The following is a 27918-nucleotide window of genomic DNA, read 5'->3' as shown; positions in this document are numbered from 1 at the left end:
GCAAGGCCCCGTCTCCATTCTATCCTGTCCCCATAGGCTCTGGCCTCACTCTGCCTCTTCCCATCCCTGCTCTGCCCCTTTACTGAGGTTTCCACCCAGTCACTGAGCTTCACTCTCTCTCCAAGTCCCTCCTCCAGCCACCAAAGAGCAGTTTGGTAGCACCCTGGTCACCTAGTTGGAGATGTAACGCAACAAGTTGACTTGGGGGTGGGGGGCAGGAGGGGACTGCCAAACAACTGTGGCTGGTGCATGTTGAGCACCCACTGTTTTTTCTGCTGATGCTCCAATTGGTGAGAGAGCTTCTGTTGACATAGAGCAGTCCACACCGTTGCAGGGGTTTGGCGGTGGGAGACTTTTCCACGCCCCTGAGAGACTTAAGCTATACTGAAGTAAGAGCTTGTGTGTCCAAGCCCTCAAGGTTGCATACCGTATAGTCAAATGGTTCACATGTGAATGTTCAAAGGCCTTTCAGTGGCATAAATTGTCAAAAGCTTTAAAGGGCTAAAAATTCTATCCCCAACCCCAGGTTTTCAGAACATATAGCTACGGTACTTTTCAGATGGCTTCTGAGATGCATGCCAAGGCCACAGTGCTGTTCCTTTGAGACAGAATGTGCAGGGTTTTGACTTAGCCAATGTAATAGCCTTGAAGTTCTTCTGCTATGAAATATGTTAGCAATTACATAAATTTCTTCCTCTCTGATTTTAAAGCATGAGTGGATATATATAGTGAATGCTGCTACAGACTTGATGGAAACATTACAAATTTGTAAATGATCATTTGTTCTCTAAAACTGTATCTGACACACTTGGTTTATTTTGATATCTCTTCTTGCAGCCAGTGTTTTCTCTAGGCTTTTGTTACTTGTTTAATTATCTGTAAATAAATACATGGTAGTAAGAAAATGTTGGCATGATGAGATGTTAAAATTTTGCTTGTTATTAGCTCTGTAAAGATGTCTCCAGTTACTTTGCTGATAAACACAGTTAAAACGCTACAGGGCACTGCTGCAGCTGCCCTGCTATAGCTTCAACATAGACACGTCCTACACTGGGAGGAGGGGTTCTCCTATCAGTTTAGGTAATCCACTTCCCCAAGAGGCGGTTTCTAGATTGAGGGAAGAATTCTTTTAGGATATGTCTGCACAGCAGCCCTATTTCAAAATAAGCTATTCCAGAATAACCATTCCGAAATACCTTTTTTGAAATGATGCTGCTACTCACTTAACTATTTCAAAATACAGCATCTACACACAGGGGCTTCATCTACACATGCACATTCATCACTCTTCCGGAGGATCCTCCTCCAGAAGATCACGTTCACCCATTAAATGTCTTCTGAAGGAGCTGCCTGTTATTTCAAAAGATTGCATCTATACATGCACGGACGCTCTTCTGGAAGAACAGGGCAGGAAATGCTGCAGACAGGGTTGCATGGTGAGAGACCTCTGCTGGGGCCACCAGCCACGTGGTGTGTTAAAGGGCCCCTTCCCAACAGCTCCTCCCTGCACAAGCTGCTGACGCCTGCCCTGCTGCTCACAGCAAGGCTCACCTGGTTCCTGCTCCTGACCTTGTGAACTGGTAGGCATGTACCCGAAGCAGCTGCAGCTCCACAGGGTTGCCTTGACCAGGATGCTGGCCATTCTCCTGGCCACCCTCGTTGGCCTCCTGTGGCAATGCAGACCCAGGCCAGAGGGTCCTGACCCTCCACAACTCCTGCAGGGTCCCCCCCACAGGTCATCCCGAGCGTCTGGACCCCTGCCACCAGCACCGAGTGGGATGACGCACGCTGGCCACAGAATCTCCAGATAAAGAGGGAGACCTTTCTGGAGATGTGCAGCTGGCTTGCTCCAATCCTTCGATGGCAGGACACAAGGATGCTGTCAGCCCTGTCTGTTGAGAACTGCATGGCCATTGCAATCTGGAACCTGGCCACCCTGGACAGCTACCGGTCCATCAGACAGCAATTCAGGGTGGGCAGGTCTGCTCTTGGGGCCATCATACTCCAGGTAAGCCACACGCCGAGCCCCAGCCCAGTGCAGGGAGTGTGGAGGGGGCTGTTGGATAATGGGGACTTCGGGGGCCTGGGCGGGAGGGCTTGGACTGGTGGTGGGGACAGGGAGGCCTAGCCATGGGGAACCCTGATGCCCCCCCAATACATAGACCTGCTGCCAGAGGGGCATTTCGCTAGGGGTGGGGGTGTAGGAAGGGAGGGGTGGGCTGGGGAGGGGCCCGGGGCACTCCTGTGCACACCCATGAGCGTGCTTGTTCTCTGTTCCCTGCAGGTCGTGAGAGCCATCGGCAATGTGCTGGTGCGGAGGCTCGTGCACGTGGGGGGACCTAGACACGGTCATCGAGGGCTTTGCCAAGCTCAGGTTCCCCCAGTACTTCGGGGTGACAGATGGGATACATATCCCCCTCAGGGCCCCAGACCACAGCGCTGGACGATACCTGAGCTGCAAGGGGTACCACTCAGTAATGCTCCAGGCAGTGGTGGACTCTCGGGGCCATTTCACTGATATCTTTGTGGGCCGTCTGGGCGAGGCACATGATGCCCGTGTTTTCCAAAATTCTGCCCTGTTCCAGTGAATGGAGGTGAACACATGTCTTGCCCAGCGGGACCACACCATCAGCGACCTCGCCATGCTGCTCTGCCTGTTGGCCAATCCGGCTTATCCCCTGCAGCCGTGGCTTACGTGGCCACACACGGGATACCTTGCACCCTCACAGGAGCTGTTCAATGCGTGACTTACATGGTGCGGGATCCCATAGGGTGTACTTTTGGCCCCTGGAAGGCGAGATTCAGATGCCTCCTCATGCACCTTCATGTAGGGGGTGGAGAATGTCCTGCAGCTCATGGCTGCCTCCTGTGCCCTGCACAACCTCATTGAGGTGCATGAGGAGAACCTCCTCCAGGGCTGGATGGCCAAGGCTGCCCAGGGGTACAAGCAGCCTGCTGCAGCCCCCGACCGGCAGCTCTACTGTGGTGGGATCCACATCCGTGAGGGTCTCCAGGAGGCCTTGGCCTGTGGGGAACACTAACCCTCACCCTAGCCCCCTCCACAGGTCCCCCTCCACTCCCAGCACCCCCCTTAATAAACAGGGATATGGGAGTGAGGTTGAAAAATATTCAAATATTGAAACATAACTTGCATCAACAGCTTGTTTTAAAAAAAAAAATGGAATAGAATGAAAATATACGTTGGTTTGAAATTAATGGTTGTGAACTATTTATGCGTGATTTATGGGGTGTGGCCAGAAAGGGGAGGCTTACCAGCGTGGGCGGGGACAGGGAAGGGAAGGGAAGGGAAGGGAAGGGAGGAGCCCTAATCAAGGGATGGGGTGGAGGGCCATGAGCCCTGGCATGCGCGGTTGCCTCTCCTGCCCTGGGTGTGCAGTCCCTGTGGGGGCACTGACAGGGCTGGGAGCACGGTGCAGTACTGATGGGAGTCCCCTGACAGCCTTGGCAGGAGGTGCCAGGGGGGGAGGGTTCATGGGGTGGGGGGCTCTCCATGGCCATGAGCCAAGTCCCCAGGCTCCTGAGGGCAGGGGCGGCAAGGCTCAAGGGAAAGAGGCCGCCTCCAGGGCCTCAGGAGCAGCTATGGGGATGGGGCAGAGGCAGATGGGGGCAGCTTCACACGGGCCTCACACACAGTGTGGACCATCCCCACCACCTTCCCCCACGTGTCCCAGCACCAGTTGAGTTCTGCCTCATCAAGGCCGAGTCACCTTTCAGCCAATGTATTTTGGTGGTGGAGGGTGGCTGTGTAGGCTGCAGCCTCCTCACCACGGCCCTGCCTGTGGGCCCTTTGTGCACGTGCTTGCCGGGCTGCTGGTGCTGGTGCCAGTGCTGTTCCCAGCCTGGCTGCAGGACTCGCAGGCCCCCCAGCCTGGAACGGGCTGGCAGGCCTTGGGCTCCTCCTCTGGCTCTCCTGTTTTTCTGATGGAGCTGCTGTAAGACATGGCAGCAGGGTGGGGGGTAAGAACCAGAGCCACGCCCCAGGTGCCATTCCTCCTGCCCCGCAGGCTGGACTAAAGGGACGGTTATGTCCCGGGGGATGCACCCGAGAATGGTGGCCCAAGGTCCCAGCACGCTGGGCCAGGTGGCCCGTCGCCTTGAGAGTGCTGCCACCTGTGGAGGACCCTCACCCCCAGGAACAGGCTAGCGGGCGAATGGGGGTGTGGTCAGGCAAGGAGAAGTCCTTGCTTGAGGAGTGGGTGGGCTGGGCACAGCCGTGTACCCAGGGTTCCCCCACCGCACACTTGCAGGTGGCGGGGCTCTCCGTGGGGGGGTGTGCATGTGTGTGAGGTGTGACCTGTGGGTGTGCCCACAGCCCCAGGGTGCACTCCAGGGCAGGATATCAGTGGGGGGCCATCACATGGGGGCCTGAGTGTGCCCCCACCAGGGGATTCACTGTGGCACATGCTTACCTGGAGTGACCTTGTAAAGGTCAGGCGAGGCTCAGCTGTTGGTGGCCTGGCTGCTGGATGCCGAGGGCAGGTTAATGATGAGGGATCCTTCAGAGGATTCATCCTCTGAGGGTACCTCAACCTGGGCACTGGGCTTGTCGTCATCTCCAGCCTGGTCGGGGAAGGCACTGGCCTCCCCCTGCAGTGCGGCAGGGGGCTCTGGCACCTGTGTCAATGGTGGTTGGGGCATTTCTGTGGTGCCCCGCGGTGTCCCTGAGCACCTCCTCATCTTGCCAGAGCCCCAGGAGATCCTGGAGCTCTGTCTCTGTCCAGGATAGGGCCCTCCTTTTCAGTGCTTGGCTCTCTGGGGTGCCCTGAAGGGTGCAGGGGGAGCTGCCTGCTAGCCATTGGGCTGTTATTGGTCGCTGCATGGGTGCCTGAGATGTGGCAGCTTCAGCCCTTCTCCTGCTGCCTGCCTCCACAGTCTAAGCTTCTTGCCGTTGGGTTTTTGGGTCCTTGCAGCTTTAAAAGCTGCCAGAGCCAGAGACCAGGGCACCCCGCTGAGGCTGGCTGGAGTGGCTTCCTCTGAAAGCAGCAATCTGCGAGCGTGTACACAGGCTTTCTTCTGGAAGACAGCACTCTTCCTCATTTGGGAGCGGAGTTAGGAATCCAGAAGAAGTGGCACGTTCTTCCGGATTCCTCCCAGAAGAGCGCCTTTTAATGTGCAGACACTCCACAGATCTTCCAGAAGTAGCCAGTGCTCTTCCGGATGATTGTGTATGTGTAGACGCAGACAGGGAGTCTATTTTGGAGTAGGGGTTATTTCTTATCTTAACAGCAGCTATTCGAAATAGCTATTTTGAAGTAGGCGCTATTCCTTGTGGAATGAGGGTTACCAATTTCAAAATAACTCAACCGTGATATCAAATAGATTTTGAAATAGCAGTTGCATCATGTAGATGCTAGGATAGTTATTTTGAAATGACAGCTGTGTAGATCTAACTTTACTAATCTAGTGTTGTCTATACCAGCGATTGGGTTGTCTTAACGACATCACTCAGGGAGAGAGATTTTTTCACAACACAGTTGAGCTGACCTAACTTCTTAGCATAGACCAGGCCTTGGTTTCTTGCCTTTGTTCTGTACAGTAATTCCTCGAAATGCGCGATTTTGAGTTGTGTTTAACTCGTAGGAGCATGAGTTAAGCACAGCTCAAAATCCCCTTCCCCCCAGCCATGGCTCGACCCCCTTGGCCCTGTGTAGCCCTAGTTCAAGCCCCGGCATGTGTGGCTCCAGCTCACTGTCCCGCCCAGGTGTGTGGCTCCGGCTTAACTCTGTAGCTCCTGGTGTCTTCACTTGCAGTTCGAGGATGCCCAGCAACCAACATTCAAATCTGTGCCCACTTTTGAGTGTTCTGCCTTCAGTTTCCTTAATGGCCGAGAGTACTTAGCACCTCTGAGGGGGTACACAGCATCACATAGGTTTTGGGAGAGTCATTGTTTCTCAAAGAATGGGTGATTTTGGAAACTAGGTAAATACAGGGCCTGATCTCTAGGTACTAGGACAGTATTGACCCAAACTCCTTTCTTCTTACAGGCACTGGGTAGTAGCTTTGGTGAAACATGATGGCAAGTGTCCAGATCCTAGAAGACAAGTGTCCATATAGCAGTTGTTAATAACCGGCAGCCTGAGCAGATTAGCCGAAAATTGAATGAGCATGACCTTGCCCCTTGAGGGTTAAGCTGTGTCAGAGGAGCACAATGATGGGCAGCGTGATGAAGCTGAACTGCCATTTTTTGTGCCCTATTTCTTATAGGCACAGAAGGTTTCAGAGTCCAGGACTAGCAATCTGCTATTCTTCATCACCATTAAATTAACTAAGAAGTTTTAAGGGGAAACATCTGATTCACGCACCCTTCCACTGATTAAGTGTTGACAAGGTGTCGTGCTAAGGGGTTTTTCATATTTTGGATTGGTGAAAGGCTGTTAAATCCTTAAAGGGGCACAGATGTCCAAAGGTACCTTCTGAGAGCTTGAATTATAAGAACCTTTTCTTTTAAAATGCATTTAAATTATATTTAAAAATATACAAAAATTAATATGAGTCTTTTTCCTAGACCTTGGCTCAATCTCAAGAGTGCAAGTGAACCAACCTGCAGTTTTAAGGCATGCAGAACAAATTCAGTCACGAAGAACTGTGAAAAAGGATTGGCAAGTATGGGCTCTTCTTAAGCATTCTGTTTCTCTGTATTTAAAGCAGTCATTTTCTAGGCTGTAGTATTGCATTTCATTCAAGACGCCTGTAAACTTAAAAGATTGTGGTTGTCCATATCATATTTTAATAATTTGTGTTTGATGATGATGTGTTGGACTAAAGTGACACATTTATTGAGAGAAGTTAAAAACCTGATAATTCACGAGAGGCAAAACTACAAATGAATTTCAGGCATGTTTATTCATGAGTGGATTGAATTGTATATTACTATACTAGCCTATTTATTCTGTTTCTTCAACAGCTCTCCCTACAAAGTTTCATTTTTTAATTTCCAAGTTGTAAGATATGATTGTGGTCCCTGTCATGTTTGACCTACCTAACTGTTTTTTTGCTTAACAATCCCAAAGGTATGCTTAACCAATTGTTATGTACAACTAGGGTGACCATATTTCCTATGGTGAATATAGGGCATCTGGTAAAACTACTCATGTTCAGGCAAGTTCAATGACAATCAGTGAGAACTATGCATTACAAGGATCCAAATTAGCATCAAGTTGACTGATCCCCCCCCGTTTAAAAGATATACTGCGTAGCTGGAGTTGTTTTAATTTACCATTTTATTTACCACCTTATTTTATGTCTCCCTATATGACTCCTCCCCACACCATTCCAGGCCAGGGGGAGGGCCATCCTGAGGACAGTGCGGGGCCTGGGAGCATCCCCCAGCCCTTCCCCAGGCCCCATCTCTTCCTGCCTCCACCAGGCTTCCACTCCACTTCTTTCCCCATCCCCTTCCCCTGGTTTGCTCCCTCCCCACTCTTCTCGTCCCTGTTCTGCGCACCCCCATTCTATCCCTTCCCTGAGCTCCTTCCCCTGAGTGACTCAGCCTGGGTGACTAGGAATCGCCCCTTCCCCCACCCATCGAGAGCAGCAGGGAGTGGAGCGACCCAGCTCCAGCCCCAGCTTGCTCTGCTCCCCCAGCTCCCAGCTGTGTGATTCCACTTCCCTCTGCCAGGGAGTGCGAGGGCAGTTCCACCCCATCATACCAGCTCCCTCTCCCCAGCGATGTGACTGGGAGCTAGGGGAGCATAGTGAGCAGGGTTCAGGTCACTCTGCTTCCGGCCACCAGGGAGCGCGGGGGCAAGCCTGACCTCTGCTGCCAGCTCCAGGCACCCCACTAATTCCCCAGCCTACCCTGGGCTCTGTGAGGCTCCCCAGTGTGTGGGGAGGCACTTGATACTTCACAGCTCCCTCTGCCCCCACATTGCCCCCATGACCCAACCCTTTTTACCCAGTGCTCTCCACTCTCCATGCCTGGCTGGGCCCTAGGAGGGACCCACCTTTCCTGGTACTTGGTGCTGGGCCTTCTTAAGGCAGCACGTAGGGGGCACATAGATGTCTGTCAGGGTTCAGAATGGAACATGGGAAGCAGCAGCTTTTTGGCACTTTGTGGAAGGGAAGGGATAGGAGCCAAAGGGGCTGGGGGGTAGGGATGACCTGACTCGTGTTTTGCCAGAGACCATCTCTTCCTTCCCACCTCCCCCGGCTCCCCTGTGGCTAAAAGCAGCTTCTCTCTTCTTGCCCATGCAGTGTTAAAGGCAACTAATACCTCCAGGCTGCTGCTGGCCACAAACGTAACCCAGATGACTCCTTTACCCTCCTTTGTGCATCCACATGGAATCAGGTGTGCTTGTATTACAGGACATAGTCAAAGAATCTAGGGGTGAGAATCTGCCTACCACCACCCTTTGTGCTCCTGAGAGCTTGCTTGTATATGGCTGCTCTCTGTGAAAAATCAGTTACCCAGCCTAACCTCTGGATCTGAGACACAAGCTCTCTTTCTTTGTGGACAGGTGCTGCATCAGCCCCTCTTTCCTGTGCATTTTCCTTTAAAGACTCATCATAGGAATACCCATGTGGCAAAGCCAGCTTGCTACAAGGCTGTTTATAGTTCCCCAAAATTCTTTTCCCATTGTCCCCTTCTGAAACCTTCTCAAAACCACCTTTCCTGGTGCTCTCAAGAGCCAGATCAGTGGAGCTATGCTCAGCTGAAAAACTGCTGTGGTTAGCAACTGGGATCAGCCTTTTCAGCGGGGACATTGCTTCTCCCAGCAGACAATGGCGTTTCTTGAGCTAATTGGAGCAATTCTGTCTTGGGCTTCTCAGGCACAATTGTCTGCTCATAAATTTCACAAGCAAGCATCTTTTTCCATGACTGAGCCTTCCTAAACAGTAACCCATTTTTCATATAAGAAAAAACCTCCCCTTCACTTCCTCCTTCTGTTGGGGCACCAGTCTGAGGAGAAACAAATTCTTTCTGGGATTCATTTAAGACCAGAATCACTTTTGCGACATGGGGCAGATGCTTGTCTGGTATAATCTGGAATGCATTCTATGCCTGCACACAGTTTTCCTCACTGCCCCCAGACCTGCTGATGCTGGGGAGGGGGCAAGGGGACAGTTGCCACGGGGCCCAGCATTTCAAAGGGGCTCGGTGTGCTGGCTGCCACTGCTTTGACAGCAGCATTGGACAAAGCTCCATGCCCCTTTGAAGAGCTACAGCAACATTGCTCGACCATTCCACGTTGCTGAGTGGGAAGTTTTTTTTTTTTGGGGGGGGGGGGAGGGGGGCAGGACTGCAGTCTGGGTGGGGTAAAGGGTTCCCCGCTGTAGGCCCCACCTCTTTTCCCCCCCCGGCTGCACTCCTTTTGGGGCACGGAGCCCGGGCCCCTTCCCACCTTGCCTCACGGTCTGTGGTGGCTGTCAACCCCTCTGCTGACACCGGGTAGAGTACCTGTGATCTGGCTGTGGTATTAACTTGCTTAAACATAATTATGATTTTGTTACCAATCAAGATGTCACCTGGTGGCAAACCTCTAATATTAACCACAATATCACCTTTAAAATTTTACCTCTCAAGATGGATTTTGACCAAAAGCACTTTCACAGAGAACTCAGAGAATCAAAATATTCAAACTCTTATTTGGCAACAAATCTCCTGCTTTGACAAGAATTTCTGTAACCATAGTCCTATCAGATGCTTTATCACACCATGCTGCACATCCAACATTATTAACTTTTTGCATTGTTAATAATTCTTTGCTACCATTCAAATATAATTCGTGGGATCATTCCCTTTCCACCTCCTTTGAGGTTAAGTGACAGCATTTGTACTCAAGGTGGCAGTGTTAGTGCTTACATGGTTAGCCTCTGTATTTAAGGTAGCAGCATGAGCAAGGCAAGATTAGTGAGTGCAAACTATGGAATATTTTTAAGGTTTGTGCAATTTGGTTTTATAAGGCCACCATGATTCCAGATTACCTGTTTTACCCTTAGGTTGAGAGGTTTTATGTTCTGGATTTTTGAGTGTGTTTAACAGAATTGGGATAAGTTTTTTTTTTTTTTTTTTTTTTTTTTTTTTTCTCTTGAACCTTTCATCTCTTTTAAATTGGGGTGCAGAGAGATTTCCTTTCCCCTTGGATTTATACCGCTTACAAACTGTAATTTCTATGTATTTATCCTCTGTGTGCTGCTTTTAAAGTGGAGTCAGGCTTTTTATCATATATTGCAGCCTTAATATCTTCAAGTGTGCACCTAAGCAATTGTTCTAGAGCAGGGGTCAGCAACCCCTGGCGTGGGTGCCAAGAGTGGCACGTGAGCCGATTTTCATTGGCACACGAGACAGGAACTCAGCCCCATCTCTCCTCCATGCAGTCGGGAGCTTGCTCAATGAAATGCCACCTGCGAATTAACAAAAGCTAATGCTACCAACCACCACCTAACAAGTAAAGCTCTGCATCTTCATTTATTTATTAACGAAGTCGTTATAAGTAGGACTGTTAGTGATTTTAAAAAGTATCAGTGATACTCTAACCATCTATAGAGGTCCAAAGGTCAAATTTTGGCACTTCACCTCAGGAAGGTTGCTAACTCCTGCTCTAGAGTAATTAAATTCAAATTTGTGTATTTTGTACAAGATTTATCACAATTGTGCATCAGTGTCGATAGTTATATCAGTGGTGATACCTTTGTGTAAACATGGTCATCTTTCTTTTCATACAGCATTACATTGGGCATGGCCCAACATCTAAACAAATACTTTGTCACCATTTTTAATTAGGGTAATAAAGAACTCAGGTAGTGACAGGGTGGCTAATGGGAACAAGATGTCGAAGTAGAAATTTCCACAGCCACGGGGGAAGTCAAACTCAAACCACTTAACGGGACTAATTCTGGAGGCCAAGATAAGCTCCATCCAAGAATGTTAAAAGAACTGGCACATGAAATTGCAGTCCCAATAGTGAGAATTTTTGAATCAATCTGTAAGTTTGGGGGTTGTACCGTATGACTAGATAATTGCTAATATAGTTTCTATTTTTAAAGGGGAAAAAGTGGTCTAGGAAAACTACAGGCCTGCTAGCTCTACCTCAGTTACGTGCAAGACCTTTGAACAAATATTGAAAGAGAAAATATTTACGGGCATAGAGGTAAATGGCAAATGGGATAAAATAAACTATGGTTTTATGCAAGGTAAATCATGTTGGACCAACCTTATCTCCTTTGAGGAGATAACTGAGCTTTTTTGGACAAAGGAAATACAGTAGCTTTAATATACTAGGATTTTAATGTGATATTTGGTACAGTTCCACATGGGACTTCATCAGTAAAATCGAAGAAGATGGGGATTAATGTGAGAATTGAAAGGTGGATAAGGAGTTGGTTAGAGGGGAGATTGCCCTGGTGAAAGGTGAATTGCGATGTTGGGGCGAGGATAGTAATGGAGTTTCTCATGTATCAGTATTGGGATCAATCTTATTTAATGTTTTTATTAATGACCTGGGTACGAAAAGGAGGAGTGCGCTAATAACATTTGAAGGTCACACAAAGATGGGCGGTATTGCCGATATAGAGGAAGAATGGAATATCATATAAGAAGACCTGGATTACTTTAAAAGCTGGAGTAATAGAAATGGGAGGAAATGTAATAGTGCAAGATGCAAGACAGTGCACCTATAGGGTAACAACAAGAATTTTGCTATGAACTGGGGACTTACCAGTTGTAAAAGACAGAGGAGGAAGAAGTGTATTGGTTGATCACAAGATGACTGTGAGCTGTTAATCTGATATGATTGTGGAGACAGGCTAACACAGTCATAGGATATACCAGGTAAGGTATTTCCAAAATGATAGGGAAGTGTTATTGCCATTACATAAAGCATTGGTGAGACCTTATCTATGTGCAGTTCTCGGCTCCCAGGTTTAAGAAAGATGACTTCAAACTGAAACAGGTGCACAGAAGGACAACTAGGATGATTAGAGGAGTGGGCAACCCAACTTATAAGAGGAGACTCAAAGATCTTGACTTGTTTAACCTAACCAAAAGAAGGCTGAAGGGAGATAAGATTAGTCTGTGTAAACACATCAGAAGAATAAATAAAAGTGAGGGAGAGGAGCTATTTAAGTTGAGCACCAATGTGGACATAAACAAATGGTATGTCCTGGCTATCAACAAGTTAAGATTTGAAATTAGAGGGAGGTTTCTAATAATCAGAGTGAAGTTTTGAAACAGCCTTCCAAGGGCAGCACTAGGAAAAGAGAAAAAGTAAAATCCTAGCTAGACAAGCTTGATAAGTTTATGAAGGAGATGGCATGGTGAGACTGCCTGCAGTGACATGTAACTGATATGCAGTTGCTTGCAGCAAATATTGCCAACAGCTGAGGATCAGCCACTAGATAGGAGAGTCTTGAGTTTTACTGAGCGAATGTTTGCAATGAATTAACTGCCAAATTACACAGGATAAAAACAAAACACATATATAAATTATCCACGGTGCAGAGGTGGGTTACAACAGTAACGAGCACTGAATATGCTTAACAACTTTATATCATAGCCTTCCTTGTCCCAGATATATGTGCTGCGTAGATTAAGCTTTAGTCAATATGTGGCCCCTGGGCAAACACCTATAACAGGTAACAGTCTTCATCTGTGAACATAAGTAAATGCAGTAATTGGAGGAGTTTGCCATACCACTCTTGGGGATAAGTCCTAAGATTTAAAAAAAAAAAAGTCAGTCCATCAGGCAATAGAAGTCTGTGCTTCCCCTCACACGGTTACTCACCGTCCTCAGTCATAATGTGAGGACCTCAGCAACTCAGCCAGAGGTTAGGGATCTGTTACTAGAATGAATCGGTGAGGTTCTGTAGTCTGCAATGTGCAGGTGGTCAGACTAGATGATCAGGATGATCCCTTCTGGCCTTAAAGTCTATGAGGAGCATTCTGATTTGCTGTGAACTACCACGTAAGGTGCAATGGAATGAAGAACCGCCTCCTTAGACTGCATAGATATGATCACTTGGGGTGGTGATTTAATCTGGCATTGAAGTCCCCTTTAACATGGCTGCTGGACAGATGCATTGTTGCTCCTGATACCTTTCAGGTCTTGATTTATGTAGTAACATTACTTTTTAGTTAAGCGATTTTGCATTTCTCTAAAGAACACCAAGGACATCAGAAACACTTTTTTTCATCTATCCAAGCACAGACATAGCAGCAGACTATCCATGTGCTGTCTGACAAATAGAGATGGGCTGGAATGTGATTCTTAACACCCTGAACTTTGGGAGAAGTTTGGATTTAGGTAATGTTCCACATCCAATGGCTCAAGTCCATATCCAAATATACATAGTGACAGAATTGTACATTTTTACAAACAAAGTTCACACCATTTCTTGGAAGCAGTTTCTTACATCTGTCTTCACAACTTCATAACTCGTTTCATGAGGGTTGAGACTAGAATCCCTTTCTTAGCAGCTGATTAAATATTCTCTTCTTTCTGGAAAACAGGTTTTGTTTAAATTTAAACCAGGTTATAAAAAACCTATTTGGTGTAAAAATCTAACTTTTTGAAGTAAAAAGAAAAATCACAGTTAAAAATAATTATTTGAATTTCTGTAGCATCTTTTGTCCAAAGATACTGGAATGATGTAGCAATGTTCGTCAGTTTTTTCGACAGATGATATGTAAATGTTGTTATTCCCATTTTATGTACTGGAAAACTGATGCACGTGGAGTTTAGGAACCAAATATTAAAATGTGTGCAAGATACTGGGGTGAAATCCTGGCTCCACTGAAGTGACTGACAAAGTGTCCATTAGCTGCATCACGCTGATGCACATGCACAGATTAGGGTTGTTGTAAAATGTAATGGGAGGGACTTCTGTGTATTCCTGACTTGTGTGCATGCTGGTGACTTTTTCGTACAGTTCACATGTCTGCTGAAAATATGCATGCTTTCTATGCAGACTAACTCTGCATGAGGCAGATTTAGCATTTTATGGGTCACGTGAACAATTCAGGTAAGTGAAGGTTTCATTCTTCCTCCAGTGGGTTGCCCTGATATAAGGCTTATTGGGCTAGGAACCTGCTTGTTGTTCTGACTTTGATTCATGTGCCATAAATGGAAACTTGGTCCTTTGACTTTAGCTGATTTTTAGGCATTGGGTAAAATTGTCAAAAGCACCATTGGTTGTCAGTGAAGCTTAGGTGCCTAAGTCACTCACTTTTGAGGTGGGCTTAGTTTCCTAAATCACCTGGGCCACATTTAAAAAAATAATCAATTTTTTGTCTGATTTTCCCTCCTATAAAGGCTGCTTGGCTACTGAGAGCTGTCACCTGCATAGACCTCACTACCCTTTCAGGTGATGACACCCCTTCAAATATTCACAGGCTTTGTTACAAAGCCAAGCATCCAATCAGAGAGGATCTCTTAAGAGCCATGAATATGCATGATAAAGGTATGATGGTTTTGATTGTATTATTTGCAAGGTTTGGTTGTATGAAATTGATTAGGGTCAGAACAACAGGCTTTATTTACATAAACTTGATGTCATGTTTTTCGACGTCCATTGCTTAAACGTTACTCAGGTTAGAGCTGGCATTGCACAGCCAGACATCCCTGGAAGAGTGAACTGGACCTTAGACGATCTCATTTAAAAATGGTAATACAAGTTCTGATTGCAAAATATTTATCTTTTAATTGTGATGTACTGTGTGTGGGAAAACCCTTCACCTTGATTTACAGATCCCTGATCAAGATTGCAGTATGGGCAGTTATAGAATTCACGACACTAAAAGGGTAGCTAAGTTGACATGGAAGCCATTAAAAAATAAATATAAAGCAGCGTCATGTGTGTGTCTCTGTTAATAACTGAACAGTAAAGTGGCACTAAATCTATTTGCATTCAGTTCAAATGACATCCCTAATAAATCTTGGGATTTTAGCATCTGTAAATATGTTGGGCCACATCCCTGATTGATGTTAGTCTGCGAAGCTGCAGGATCTAGCTCTTTGGCTTTGTACAGACATAGCCGTATCCGTAATGTGTCCTGTAAAATAATTGGCTTTTTTATCTCTCCTCAAAATTGTGTTGTCTGCTCAGTAATGTCAGTAACTAAGGGAGAGATCGAAACAACAACTAGCCCTATCTGCTAATAGGGAATTCGGTGAGATCAGGCTTGGACGCTAAGGGTGTGCCTGCGCTGCAGCCAGGGGCTGTGATTTTCCACGTGGGTAGATGTACTCATTCTAGTTCGGGTTGAGCTAGTGTACTAAAAACAGGCCTGCCAATGGTGTTGGGGCTAAGGGGAAGTTGCCCTGGAGTCTGGTATTTCAAAGGGACCTGGTGTTCTGCTGAAATAGCGGCAGTGGTGGTCACAGCCCCAGGCCCCTTTGAGCTGTGCGGCTCCATGCAGCTGGCAAAGGGGGCAGTGTCACGGCCTGAGTGATGCTAAGGGCTGACTGCCTTTAGCCTCACCCCTTCTGCCCTCGAGGCCCCCATGCCCACCTTTCCCTGGCGCCCGCAGTGGCTGTCGGGCCTGCTGACTGAAAACAGTAGTCTGGACACTACAAGTGACCTTTGAGTTAACAGACTAATGTGAGGGAGGGGTTTCCGTTAACACCAAAAGTCCATTCAATGTGAGGGTTTGCTTGTATTTGTACAGTGTCCCCTCCGCTCACCCTAGGCTCCCCCAGGCACCCCACCCAATACTATAAAATGGGCGACTCACCAGAGCTGTTGGAGCCGCCGAGCCAGAGCCGCAGCCACTGGAGCCTCCTCATGTCCTGGACCGCTGCCATGGCTGGTGGAGCCCCCACAGTTAGACCCACATGCTCTTCCCACTGGATGCGGGGCGCATATGCAAGTGTCTTCTGCCTCTCTATGTGCTCCACACCTGGTGGGGAGGAGCATGTTGTGGCTCCTGCCGCTGCTCTGGTGGCTCCAGAGAGTCACCAGCATTTATGCGTTTTCTTTGTGGGCGGTTGGAGGCAGGGGGCGGGAGCTGGTGGGTTCAGCAGACTGTGGGAACAATGGTGGGGCTGGCAGACATCCGTTGTTCCTGAAGTCCACTGAATCAGGGCCCGCTAAATCAGGGGATTACTGTACTGCATGGGCAGCCACTCAAGTCCATGTCCACTTGACTTTTTGATCTCAAGCTGAGGCCATGCAGAGTTTCTATTAAATGATAGCTGTAAAATGGCATCTTTTCATATGTGGCGCAATGCTGAATATTGTAGCTTCTCAGAAATATTAATATCACTGATGTGTCAGATGCGGGAGGCTGTTTTACAATGCCACATAATTTTGGTGCTTTGTTTGAGCTACAACATTCAAACATAAATCAAACCCATCAATATAAACATTTGGAGCCTGCCTGATGTATTACAATGGCACATTTTACATAGACATAACCGCATTGTTTTCTACACAGGTGTGTGGGGTCAGATGAGAGTAACATAGTTGCTGTTAGCCATAGTTGTGAAATAGGAAAGCTCCAATCCCTTTTCAAACTCTGATTTATGATTTGTTTTCTAATCCTATGTACACTTTAGAAGTCTCTTAAATACCAGGCCAGTTTTCTTAGGCTATGAGAATAAAATTTGAAATAGAAATTCAGTGAAACTCTGCCAACACAAACTATTCCATGCTCGTCAAACTGCATGATAGGCCTTTAGGCACAATACTCTGTTACCATTTCAGACATAATAGATCCCAGCCAAACTGGTCTAATGCTGGTATTTAAACAACTCCAGCCTTAAACTGTGTCTGCATTTGAGCTACCACTGCTACAACCGCAGCGTTCTCAGGGCAGGGGTCACAGATATGGTGGTAACACCTCTAGAAGCTACCTGAGCTTAGCTGTGAGTAGAGCTCTCATGATTGCTACAGTCAGTGGTAAGCAATCAATGCTTGTAAGAGATAGATAACTGTAGTGCTTGCAACGCCATAGTACGGACAAGGAGAAAATGCATATTACATGGAAATATGAGTGTGAAACAGGTGGATCGTAACTTTTTTCAGGTATTACTACAGCGGCTGTCTGTGTGTATCCAGCTAGAGTATCCGATGCTGTTAAAGCACTCAAGGCTGCTGGTTGTAACATACCAGTAGCTTCAGGTAAGTTTCAATGCTTTACAAGTATTTTTAATAGACTCTTTTCACAGTGGGCTTGTCTCCTTTTCAGTTTTATAAGCTGGGTTAGAATATGTGAAATGGTTGTGGGTTTTGTTTGTTTTTTTTTTTGCTGGGGGAAAGGAGGAGGGAGATCATCCTTGTTTTTTCATTAAAGCTACATCTACACTAATTCTGGAAGATTGATTGATTGCTTAGGTTCGATTTTCCAGGTTGCTGTTTTGCGCATGCAAGAAATGGCATGTTCCAGGGTCAGTGTCAACCTCGGACCTCCTTGGGAGCTGTGAGGATTAAGGAAGGTCAATAGGAGAAGCAATTCTGTTGATCTTCTGTCATGAAGACAGCTGCGGAAGTCGATGTCTGCAAAGTTGATTTTTGGCAAACAATTGGCATACCAAAAATCATGTAGCACCCATCGACTTTCCATGGAAGTGTAGACATAGCCTAAGAAGTATCTGGAACGTGAACTTTTTAGTTATCAAGTATTAAGTTTTTCTGGAGGAGGATCTTCTGGGGAGTCTTTGAGGTATGTATGTTGATGTCATACTGGCACTGAAGGGGTAGGCATAATTAATCTTTACACAAACATTTTTTTTTCCAAAATGGAGTTAGTCATTAAAGCTGAATAAATGCCAACATCAGCAAGTCAAAACCAGAGTTTTAAGTGGTGTGGATATAGTCCCCTTTCTAGCTTAACAGCCCAGCTTTGAGGTTTCATGCAAATGGATTGTTTTCCCCATTAAAGACTGTGCAGGTGCAAGGGCCCATCCATGTAAAAATACCTTAGTCTCAACTCTTCATGCTGTCATGATTTCACTGTTTCTTCAGGCACAATGAAGAGGAGACAACGTGAAATTCAGGACTGAAAAATACATGAAAACATGTTTGTTTTTAAGAGGAAAAGAGCAACTTTCCTGATTCTATCTTTATAATATACAGCATATAATAGGGGGAGGGCAGAAAGGGGGAGTGGAATAAGGTAATTTTTTTCCCCTTTCCGAGTCACCTTTATGTTAAGTACAAAAATTCATATGATTTCACTAATGTATGATTGCATACAACTTTACCTATGTTGTGAGACTTGTTCATATTAGGTGCACTTATTTTCCAATACTCTTTTTACAAGAATTTTGGAGGATTGAAGAATGTATATACGAAAGATCATGTCACATATTAAGCCAATTTCATAATTGGCATATGTAGGCGAACACCACTGAAGGCAATAGGACGTGTATACATTAACCAGGCTGAACTGGAAAGAGCTGTAAGGAAAGTGGGGAAAAAATCCATTTGCAGGAGTCATTTAAAACTAAGTTTTTATACATCGATCTGCCTTAACAACAATTATATTTATACATAAGCTTTTGCTTAGTTCATAACTATTTTTCCCATTCTTCATAGTGGCAACTGGATTTCCAGCTGCACAGACTCCTCTGAAAACCCGATTAGAAGAGATTAGGACAGCAGTGGAAGAAGGCGCAAGAGAGATTGACGTTGTAATCAACAGGACCCTTGTGCTGACTGGCCAATGGGAAGGTAAACACATGCTACAGCTAAGGTGTAACATTTTATTCTCTGTCGATGTCAGTGGTGGCAGATTTTGACATTTGGCTGCTCGCTGTGGGCCAAGGTTTCCAGAAATGACTACTGATTTGGGTATTTCCATTTTTTGGGTGCTGAACCTGAAGCACTCTGAAAGAGTCTGATTTTTTTCATATGGCAGGCATGTTTGCCACTTGCTGAAAATTCAGGCTGCCGTATGTGGTGTATTAGGCTTGAAAGGATCTTATATAAAGAGATACTTGAAAAATTCCCAACTATTGGACAGTTCAGAAGAAACAAAAGAAAAGTGAATGCTGATGCTCTAATTACACACAAAAAGAATGGTTAAAAAAAATACCCAAACAGGTTGTCAGTGTAGATGGTATCTCGTTAAAATGTGTTTTGGTCCTTGACAAAAATAAATGTATCTTCTAATTGCTTTTCTCCAAAGCTGAGGATACAGATTTAAGGTTTGTGTTATTACTGGCGTTCTCTCTCTCTCTCTCTCTAATTAGTAAGTGTAATAATACTGGAGGTGGTTTCACTCTAATTGGTTCTCCCTTAATGTACCGTGAATGGTTTGCCTTAAGTGCTGACAGTGGTCCTATAACTAATCGCCATGTAAAGGTAAACAACACATCCTTGCCTTGGAATCAAATTTCCATTTAGTTGTACAGTGCAGCACTAATAACTTTCACTGAGAACACTTCAGAAAGAAACATACAATAATGGAGTTTGGTTAAGGAAATGTAATCATCATGGTGACATACCATATTTTCTCATTTCCATCTTCCTTCAATTAACAATTAGCCTTGGAGTAAAAATTCATCATTTGCAGCATGCCAGCATTTGTGTCTTCATGAGCGTTAACCTTGTGCTAACTTGTTCATGTAGCTTGAGCTCTTTTACAATATACTTCACTTACATCAGCTTGTTCTCAAATATACCCAGTAACCCAGCTCACTAGCATCAGCTTGGCTATCTTTCAAAAGGGCTATTTTGATTTCAGATGCTGTAAGTAATTAGGTGATCTCTGTGCTGATTGGTGTGGACTGACTCCTGTATCACAAAAGCAGCACAATAATTCCCACCAGGTCAGTGGTTCTCAACTAGGGATGTGTGTATCCCTGAGGGTACTTGGAGGCCCTTCAAGTGATGCATCAACTTATCTGGATATTTTCCTAGTTGTACAACAGGTGACATAAAAAGCACTAGTAAAGTCAGTACAAACTAATATTTTCTCCTGACACTGACTTGTTTATATTGCTCTGTATACTATACACTGAAAACGTAAGTATAATTTTTATATTCCAATTGATTTATTTTACTATTCTTCAGTAAAAATGAGAAAATAAGCCATTTTTTTCAGTAACCATGTGTGGTGACAATTTTGTGTGTCTGTGTCTGAATTTGTACACAAGTAGTTTTTAAGTGAGGTGAAACTTGGGGGGTACTTGAGACAAATCAGAAGCCTGAAGGGGGCACAGCATTCTGGATGGGTTGAGAGCCATTGGACTAGGTGACTCTGATGAGCCCACCTAACCTGAAAATGCACTAACTTCTGCAGAAGTGAACTGGAAGTTGCAGGTCTGATTTGCACAACGAAACAGGGCTAACTGTGGTGTGGATGTTTTAAGCTGATCTGTGTCAGGTTTTTCGGCATGTGGTGACAGACAGTTATGTCTGAATAAAAGTAACGGGGAAGGAGCACGCAGCTGTGATAGGGGTAGGTGGGGTGGATTAAAAATAAACAAACCAGATTATGAATTCATTTAATTGATTTCTTTCATCCACAATAAGTGTTGTGGCAAGCCTGGAGAAAGCAGTTTTTAAAAAAAAAAATTGCTCTGATTAATTCCCACAAGACAGGTCAGGGGAGATACTGACTTATCACTGATAGATTGCTGAGTGCTTATGTAGGAATGTACAACTACGTGTACTGTAGCCTCTTGTATTTGTCACGAAAAGAGAACTCTCCAAGGAGCTAAGTGTATTCACCACTGCCCTTACAACAGTGACGATGATGTTAGCAGAGAGGCAAAACACTGGTATTTAACTTACCCATAAAGGAAAGTGACTGAGTGAGGGGGCATTTTGCGAGAAGGCTGATGTTCTGTGTATAGTATTAACATTCTGCAGCCATATATGTGATTTATAATATCACCAACACTTTTGCTGTAGCTAATGACTAGATATGATAAAGCTTTTCGCATTCTATACTTCATTTGAGGAAGCTAGAAAAGGGACTAAAAAAGTCTTTCCAAACAAGACCCATGTGTTATATAAAATTGAAAAGTAGCAGCGAGTGTAGTAAATACAGCTTTGTTCCTGTGACTTCATAAACCACAACTGCTTTGCTCATGTGCTTTATAATCATGACAGAATCTTTGCATATACTTGTAGCCTGAGTATATTTTATGGCTCTTTTTGCATGCTGTGATTCTTCAAAATTTCAGGTGTTATCAACAAAAATATATAGTTTATTTTATGTGGATTTTTTAAAAAAAAATTTATTTTGCAAGCTAGAGCTTTCTGTTTATGTATTTTTTCATCCTTTTCCCCCTAGACCGTAGGATAGTTGGCGTCACCTTCATAAATGAAAACTATATTTTCTAAGTGTTTAAAAGGTTGCTGGACAATGTTATATTAAATATTTTAGTGAACATCCAATTAACTCATTTTAAAGCTATTCTTACATATTGTTGAATGTATTTATTGCATTTGACATATAATTGTCTAAGTCTTCTCTTTAACAGTTTCGAAAGCGCTTTCTAATGCTGTGGAATAGAAAAGTAAAATTATTATGTGGCTTTTTGGGGTTTGTTTACAACATCCAGAAACTGGCATTCCCTTAGCCTTTATGGTGATTGTGGAGTAATGTAATAGTCTAAGATTCGCTGCTGAAACAAGAAGGCTTTTCCTGTGCTAGACAATTTTGACAAAACATTAAGTTTTCCACCCTTACTACTCATTGGTTCAGTGCCACTCTTTGTAGCAAAAAGAGCACCACTGTAGACAAGAAAGGAGGCAGTCACTGGGGCTACATGTACACTACAGCGATCTGATGACAGAAGTTACTGTTGGAAGAGATCTTCCGGCAAAACTTCTGTTGACAGATCATGTCCATACGCAATAGTGGATCAAAAGAGCAATCTGCTTTGTCGATTGAGAATGGCCAGACTGCCTATCTGCTCTCTCAACAGAAGGGCTAACCCAAATCTCAGCAAACAGGGCTGCCCAGGGAACCAGAAGCCCCGTCTGCTGACAAAAGGGCCTCCAGAGTGTCTGCATGGCTCTTTTTATCAATAGGGTGAAGATGTTATTCCTGAAGGCATTGGTGAAGGCATTATTCCTGAATGCATAGAGACGCAATGCTACTGGCGAATGTGCCGGGTTTTGCTGACAGCCTGTTGAGAAAGTGCATTTTGCATACAGACACTCTTTGTGACAAAACCAGGGTTTTTTCAGAACAACCCTCTCGTGGAGATGTAACTTGGGATTTTAACCACATTTGTCACCTAATCCTCTTTAGCAAATCTGAACAACATAGTGGTTGAAATACCAATGGCTACTAGTACCCTGTCAGCACTTCCTCATTGATGGGACTACTGGAACCAAACAACAGATACAAATTTTGGGTGGCAAACCCTACTGTAAACAAAGCCCAGACTCTACGAAATCTTGAGTTCATATTGCGGTATGGTCAATGGAGTCCTGTTTCTTTACAAAGCATGTCACTCGAGTATCATGAAGTTTGTTGTATGAGTCATTTGAACACAAACTTAAAATGACCCTTCTGTCTGCAATTGGTGAATCGTGAAGACCTTTTCATACGGGTAGGTGTTTGTCCCAACATCTGTGACCACAACTCATCTGACTTGTGCCAATCAGGTACCTTTTTCCCACCCACAAGTACTGTAAAGTTGCAAAGTCTGCTGGGGTATTTTTGGATGGAAGGAACCAAATAAAAACAAGATATTGCCTGTAATAATTGTTCTCTGAATATATGGCAATTATTACAGATATATTCTTGTATCCACACTGCTAGAGTTAGGGAATAAAGTACATCTTTATTTGTAACGCCACACCTACTCGTCATAGTTCATGGTCTCATGCAGTGGCACCTTGGACACTTACAGAGAATTAGTCTCCTCTATAGCCTTAGCCCAGAGCCAGGGGACTTGTAACTCAAACTGTCAAGACTCCTGTACTAAACTGCAGAGGTACCAGGTTTGAGTCCACCTGTCAGCAATTACGCATTTTTCCTATTACCTGCAAGAACGTGGCAGTAAAGATACCGGCGACTGAGGGGCCTCAGTTATTCTTCTTCATTGGGTGTCACACATGCTGTTGACCTAGAGAGTCAATTAACTAATTCCAGTGCTAATTTCATATAGACGCACATATCAAAAGTCGGGGGATAACACTATAACAATAGTACTACCATCAAAGAACAAGAGTGACAGAAGGTAACTTTCGTTCATGGCATCCAACCCACCTTTGCATTTTGTTAATTTGTTTTGAAATTGTTGGCAGCATGTCTTAGATCTAGAGAAAATTTGAATCTTTGCTACTGAAACCAGTGGCTGCTTTCCTTGCTTGAAAGCTGCTTTCCTTGCTCTTTCAAAGGCTTCAGGAAATAGTCACTCAGCAAAAAGAGCCTGCGTTATGATCTAACATGACCATCAACCAATCATATTATCATTTATAAAACACTCTACTCAAGCACATAACATAGGTTCTTTGTGTTTCCTTTCTAAGTGTTGATTTGATCTAGGAGGCTTCTGGGGTCTGACCAGCTATCAATAAAACATGTTGAACTGTATGGTAGCACTGATTAATTCACACTTTGGGTACATAGTGAGATGTGAAGTGAAGCCAGGTGTCTATAAAGGGACTCACTAAGTGCCTTAGCCAGTCTTCTGCTAATATGCATAGTATGTCGCAGTGGAACACTGCAGTGCTATCAAACACAGCAGCTACATTCTGACATCAATAGAATGCAGAAGCACAGCAGGTGGAGTGGAGGACCAGCAGTGAGGCAGTTTGATAAGTCCACTGAACGGTTTCGAGAGTCTGTTGGGGGTGAGAAGAGGATTGCTAGTTTAGCACTAAATATGCCTTTGCTCTGAATTGTTCACCATTATCATGGTCATTGCACAGCAAAGATTTACATACATATTTTTAAAATTTATTTTATCATTATTAATATACATTGATTTCCATGCATGTAGGAACAAATCTTATTTGTAATCTGAATTTGTTATCTTTCAATGACCCAGCTTGGTATGTCACCCTTTTATCTCTATTTTGTTAACAGTCCAAAAATGGAAATACTGTAGTCTAGAATCTCTTTGATTCTGATATAAAGCTGTCTGTCACTGTTTCCAGTGAAAGGGCTTCCCATACTTGATTCTTCAAGCTCCATAATATGGGGATATCTGCCTTTTCCCTAAACGACTGTAGTTATATTTTACTAGAAAAGCATGACTGTGTATTAATATTCATGCTTAGATTTATCTAGCGGCTATTTCCCATCCTTTGTTGTTTCAGAAGATATAAGAATACTTGAGTCTCCTCCAAAATATGGTGGCTTCCCAGTGCTAACATATTTATCCTTCATCTAGTCAGGTCAAAAGGGTTTTAATATTTAAAGAAAAAATCAATCAGTCATCTTTGAATTTTTTCAGGTTTATTCTAGTCCGTACTGAAATAAGAGTCTGTCAAGTTACGAGGGAAGGGAACTTGGGTGTACGATGATCCTGTTTGATGTTTTCAGATTCAAAAGCAGAATTTTTTGGTTTGTTTATTATTTGATCACTAAAAGTTCACACAAGAGCCGTTTTCTGTAGCGTCAGCTTATCTAATCAATTATGGATAAGAGTAAGGGACAAATTTTGCCCTTGGATGCATGTACGCACTCCAATGGGAACTGTGTATGTCATCTAGGGGCAAAATTAGAAGTGTGGGGGTAGAAAGGAGGGGAAGGTGAGACAGAATGGGACAGGTTGGGAGGAAGAACATTCCAGAAGGTATAAGACATTCCACAAAATTGGTGACAAGGCTGAGAGCATCAGATGGCCGGAGTGAGGAGAAAAGTGACATGATGAATGTACAGGAAAACTATTGACAAACACAGGAAAGGCGTTCGAAGTATTGATATTGTTTTACTGGACTATTTAGGGCTGGCCAGTGAGCTCTGTAAATCTTTATCTTGTTTATATGGTTAATTTATTCTTGTATGCCAAACACATTTAAATATAGTCTTCATTTTGACTGCAATGAAATTAATAGCTATTAAAGTAAACTTGAATCTGCACAGCTTTGGTAACTACCTCCATAGCAATATATTTCACTGAACCGTTAACATTTTGTTTTATAACTAATTATTAGACCTATTTTTGCATTCGCCTTAAAGTGGAAATTAACACCATACTTCAAGATGTTTCTTGACCAGCTTTTATCATTTTAAAATGCCATTCCTACAGGCCTCTATGAAGAGATCCGTCAGTTTCGTCAGGCCTGTGGAGATGCGCATATGAAAACAATCTTGGGAACTGGAGAGCTGGGATCACTCACCAATGTCTACAAAGCCAGCATGGTAGCTATGATGGCAGGTAAATATATGCAGCTTTAATCATTCTGTAGGTAATGCAGCTTAGAAAATCTTAGTTTTAAATTAAGAGCTTGACAGTTTGGTGTTAAATACTTAAGAAAGGTAAAATTGTGATCCCGTAACCAAAGATTCAGGAACTAGAGGAACAGGAACTGCTACGCCTCCTGGATCGCAGTGGTTTCCTTCATAAGTAGTAAACTCCTTCATATCCAACAGCTCTGGGACCAGGAGGTTGCTGGATGTTTAAGTATTCTGGATAATAGAGAGGTGTACCTAGCAATGCATAACACTGAAGAAAAGCAAGTTTAGATAATATTAAACAAACAAAAATGTATGCAGAGTACTTTATTTACCAACAACTGTGGCATTGTACACAGTAAACTTTGCTGTATTTACTTGTATTTACTCTCACTACACTGTACGTATGGAAAACATAACTAACATTTACTTGTGGTAAAAATGCCGGTTATTTGAGAGTTCTGGATAATAGAATGCTGGATATGAAAGAGTTTATTGCATAGCATTTGCAGTTTAGTCCACTGGTATGCAGTATTCCAATTGTTTTGGCATCTTTGCAGGTAACTAAATATTGCAGGTAATAAGATATGCTACTTGTTTTGTATAAAACTATGTTTTTACTGGAGTTGATCACAAAATGCATATAATAGTTTGCAAAAGTTTACTAAAACTTTTTTCCTGTGTTTTTATTTATTTGCATTTCTAGCAATTCCTAAAGGCCCCATTTGAGATTGTTCCCTATTGTACTACTCATAGTGTAAACACATAACAAGAGACATTTCTTCCGCTGAAGAACATACTCTAGAATAGGAAGTTTAATTTAAATTCAGAATGCCAGCCTCAGAATTCAAAACATTTGGACCAGTTGTAATGTGGATGAAAAATATAATGTGTAAATGTTGTTAATTTGTGAAATTGTATATGTGAGAGAACTGTTTCCATTTACCTTGCTGTGCAACCCTGACTTATGGAATGACTGGCTACATTAATAAGTCCCATACAATAATTCTGTCACCTTTATAAATTAAGTAGCACTTATCATTCGAGTTCAAAGCACTTTACAGGGGCAGTCTATACTAGTATCCCCAGTTTCCAGGTGGAGTGAGTTGCCCAAGGTCAGTCAGTGGAAGAGATGGAAATAGAGCCAGAGTCTCCTGTAGCTCAGTCCTGTGATCTATCCACTAGGCCACATTGCTCCAATATCAGTGAATCTGCTCAAGAATGTTGATGTTGGTGAGCACTGTTTAGCCATGTGTGTGCAAATTTAGAACTGTATTAAAGATGAAATTCACCCTTGAGTCCCTCAAATCTAGTGTTTTCTGGGTTTTTAAGTGATGCATAATGCCTTGGACTGGGCCTCTGCATAAGTATAAACATCACTTGACTTAAGGTTTGTCTACACAGGAGGTTATGGTATAGCAAGCCATTTTGCGAATCTGTAGTGCACCAACTAGCTATGCAGTAACAGCCTGTCTAGGCACTCTTACAGTGAACCAGAAGTTCCACAGTGCACTCTGATAATGGAACTTTCAGTGCACCATAGCAGTGTGCGCAAGGGATGTTACTATGTGGCAGGCCAATGTGCTGTATATTCACGTTCTGGCTCGATGTGTGCTAACTAACCTCGTGACTGGATCAGCCCATGTAAGACTGTATAATAGAAATGTGCAGAGAAGAGGTACAGCTTGAATACAGTCAGGTCAATGAAAACTGAAAACATATCCAGTAATTATGGATTTTATTCATATGATCCTTCTCTTGGAGGTGTACACTGATAGTAAAGAATGGCTCAGATTTATTTTATAAATAAAACTATTATACTGTAGCTGTTATCGGAATTACAGTTAAGATTCAGTAGTATTTGTGTGCAGATAGCTTCAAAATGACAAGGCCCTCTGCATTTGCAGGGAGCTAATGAATCCCTCCCTCACTGCATCTGAGTAGGGATGCCCCCGGGGTGGAGGTTGGGGGGATGATCCTCATTCAAGCAATTCCAAAATGCATTCCGATAAGTATCCAGCATGGATTCTGTCACTTTGTTTTATGTACAGTGAAAACTGCCTAGACAGTTTGATTTGGGCAGCCCCCCTACGTCCACCTTCACATCCATTGTGGTGTAGAAAATGACAGCACCATAAAATGGTTAGCGTCCCACATCACATCTGTTATTACTGTACATGCAAAATCTCCAACTTGTAAGAACACCAGATATCAGCTAGGTATTTTAGTGGTAAACTGGGTTTTCAGGTTATAATTGGGACACTGGGAAGCAGCAGCATTTTCTATCTGCAGCTCAGAGACATTCCAAAATTACAAAATGTTTCCTGCTTGTTGAAAACTTCAAATAAAATTACTTTTAATCTGATCCTTAGGACTCAGATAAAAGCTTCAAAATGAGTGGGAAACAAACACCTCAGCTTAAACAGGATGTGATTTTATTTATTTACTTGTTTGGAAATGCTTTAGGGCTTTCTCATACTGATTGATTATTTTGCACTGGTAAAGCTGTGACTGTGCAAACCCTTGGAGTAGGTGTATGGGAACAGTTCAAGCACTGGTTTGTACTAGTGCAACATAGCTACATTGGCCTGGTGCAAATTTCCTTAGCCTAAACAAGCGCTTAGGGACATAAGGTGGTCTCCTCATTA

The 27918-nt window shown here is 44.0% G+C and overlaps 1 protein-coding gene and 1 long non-coding RNA gene across 3 annotated transcripts in view; one reads left to right on the top strand and one right to left on the bottom strand.

Annotated features, from left to right (window-relative positions):
- Positions 1-27918, top strand: part of DERA (deoxyribose-phosphate aldolase) — a 97988-nt gene that overhangs the window by 18492 nt on the left and 51578 nt on the right. For both annotated transcript variants that reach the window (XM_074983742.1, XM_074983743.1), the window contains exons 2-6: positions 6527-6624; positions 14271-14418; positions 16984-17079; positions 18496-18630; positions 25125-25253. In XM_074983742.1, the coding sequence (XP_074839843.1) occupies positions 6527-6624; positions 14271-14418; positions 16984-17079; positions 18496-18630; positions 25125-25253 (606 nt within the window). The remainder of the gene's footprint in view (positions 1-6526; positions 6625-14270; positions 14419-16983; positions 17080-18495; positions 18631-25124; positions 25254-27918) is intronic.
- The window catches only part of LOC142007185 (uncharacterized), a 66172-nt gene that overhangs the window by 8664 nt on the left and 29590 nt on the right, over positions 1-27918 (bottom strand). The gene's annotated exons all lie outside the window — the stretch shown is intronic.

Source organism: Carettochelys insculpta, chromosome 1 (genome assembly GCF_033958435.1).
Source record: "Carettochelys insculpta isolate YL-2023 chromosome 1, ASM3395843v1, whole genome shotgun sequence".
Taxonomy (NCBI): domain Eukaryota; kingdom Metazoa; phylum Chordata; order Testudines; family Carettochelyidae; genus Carettochelys; species Carettochelys insculpta.
This window is presented reverse-complemented; position numbering and strand designations above follow the sequence as displayed.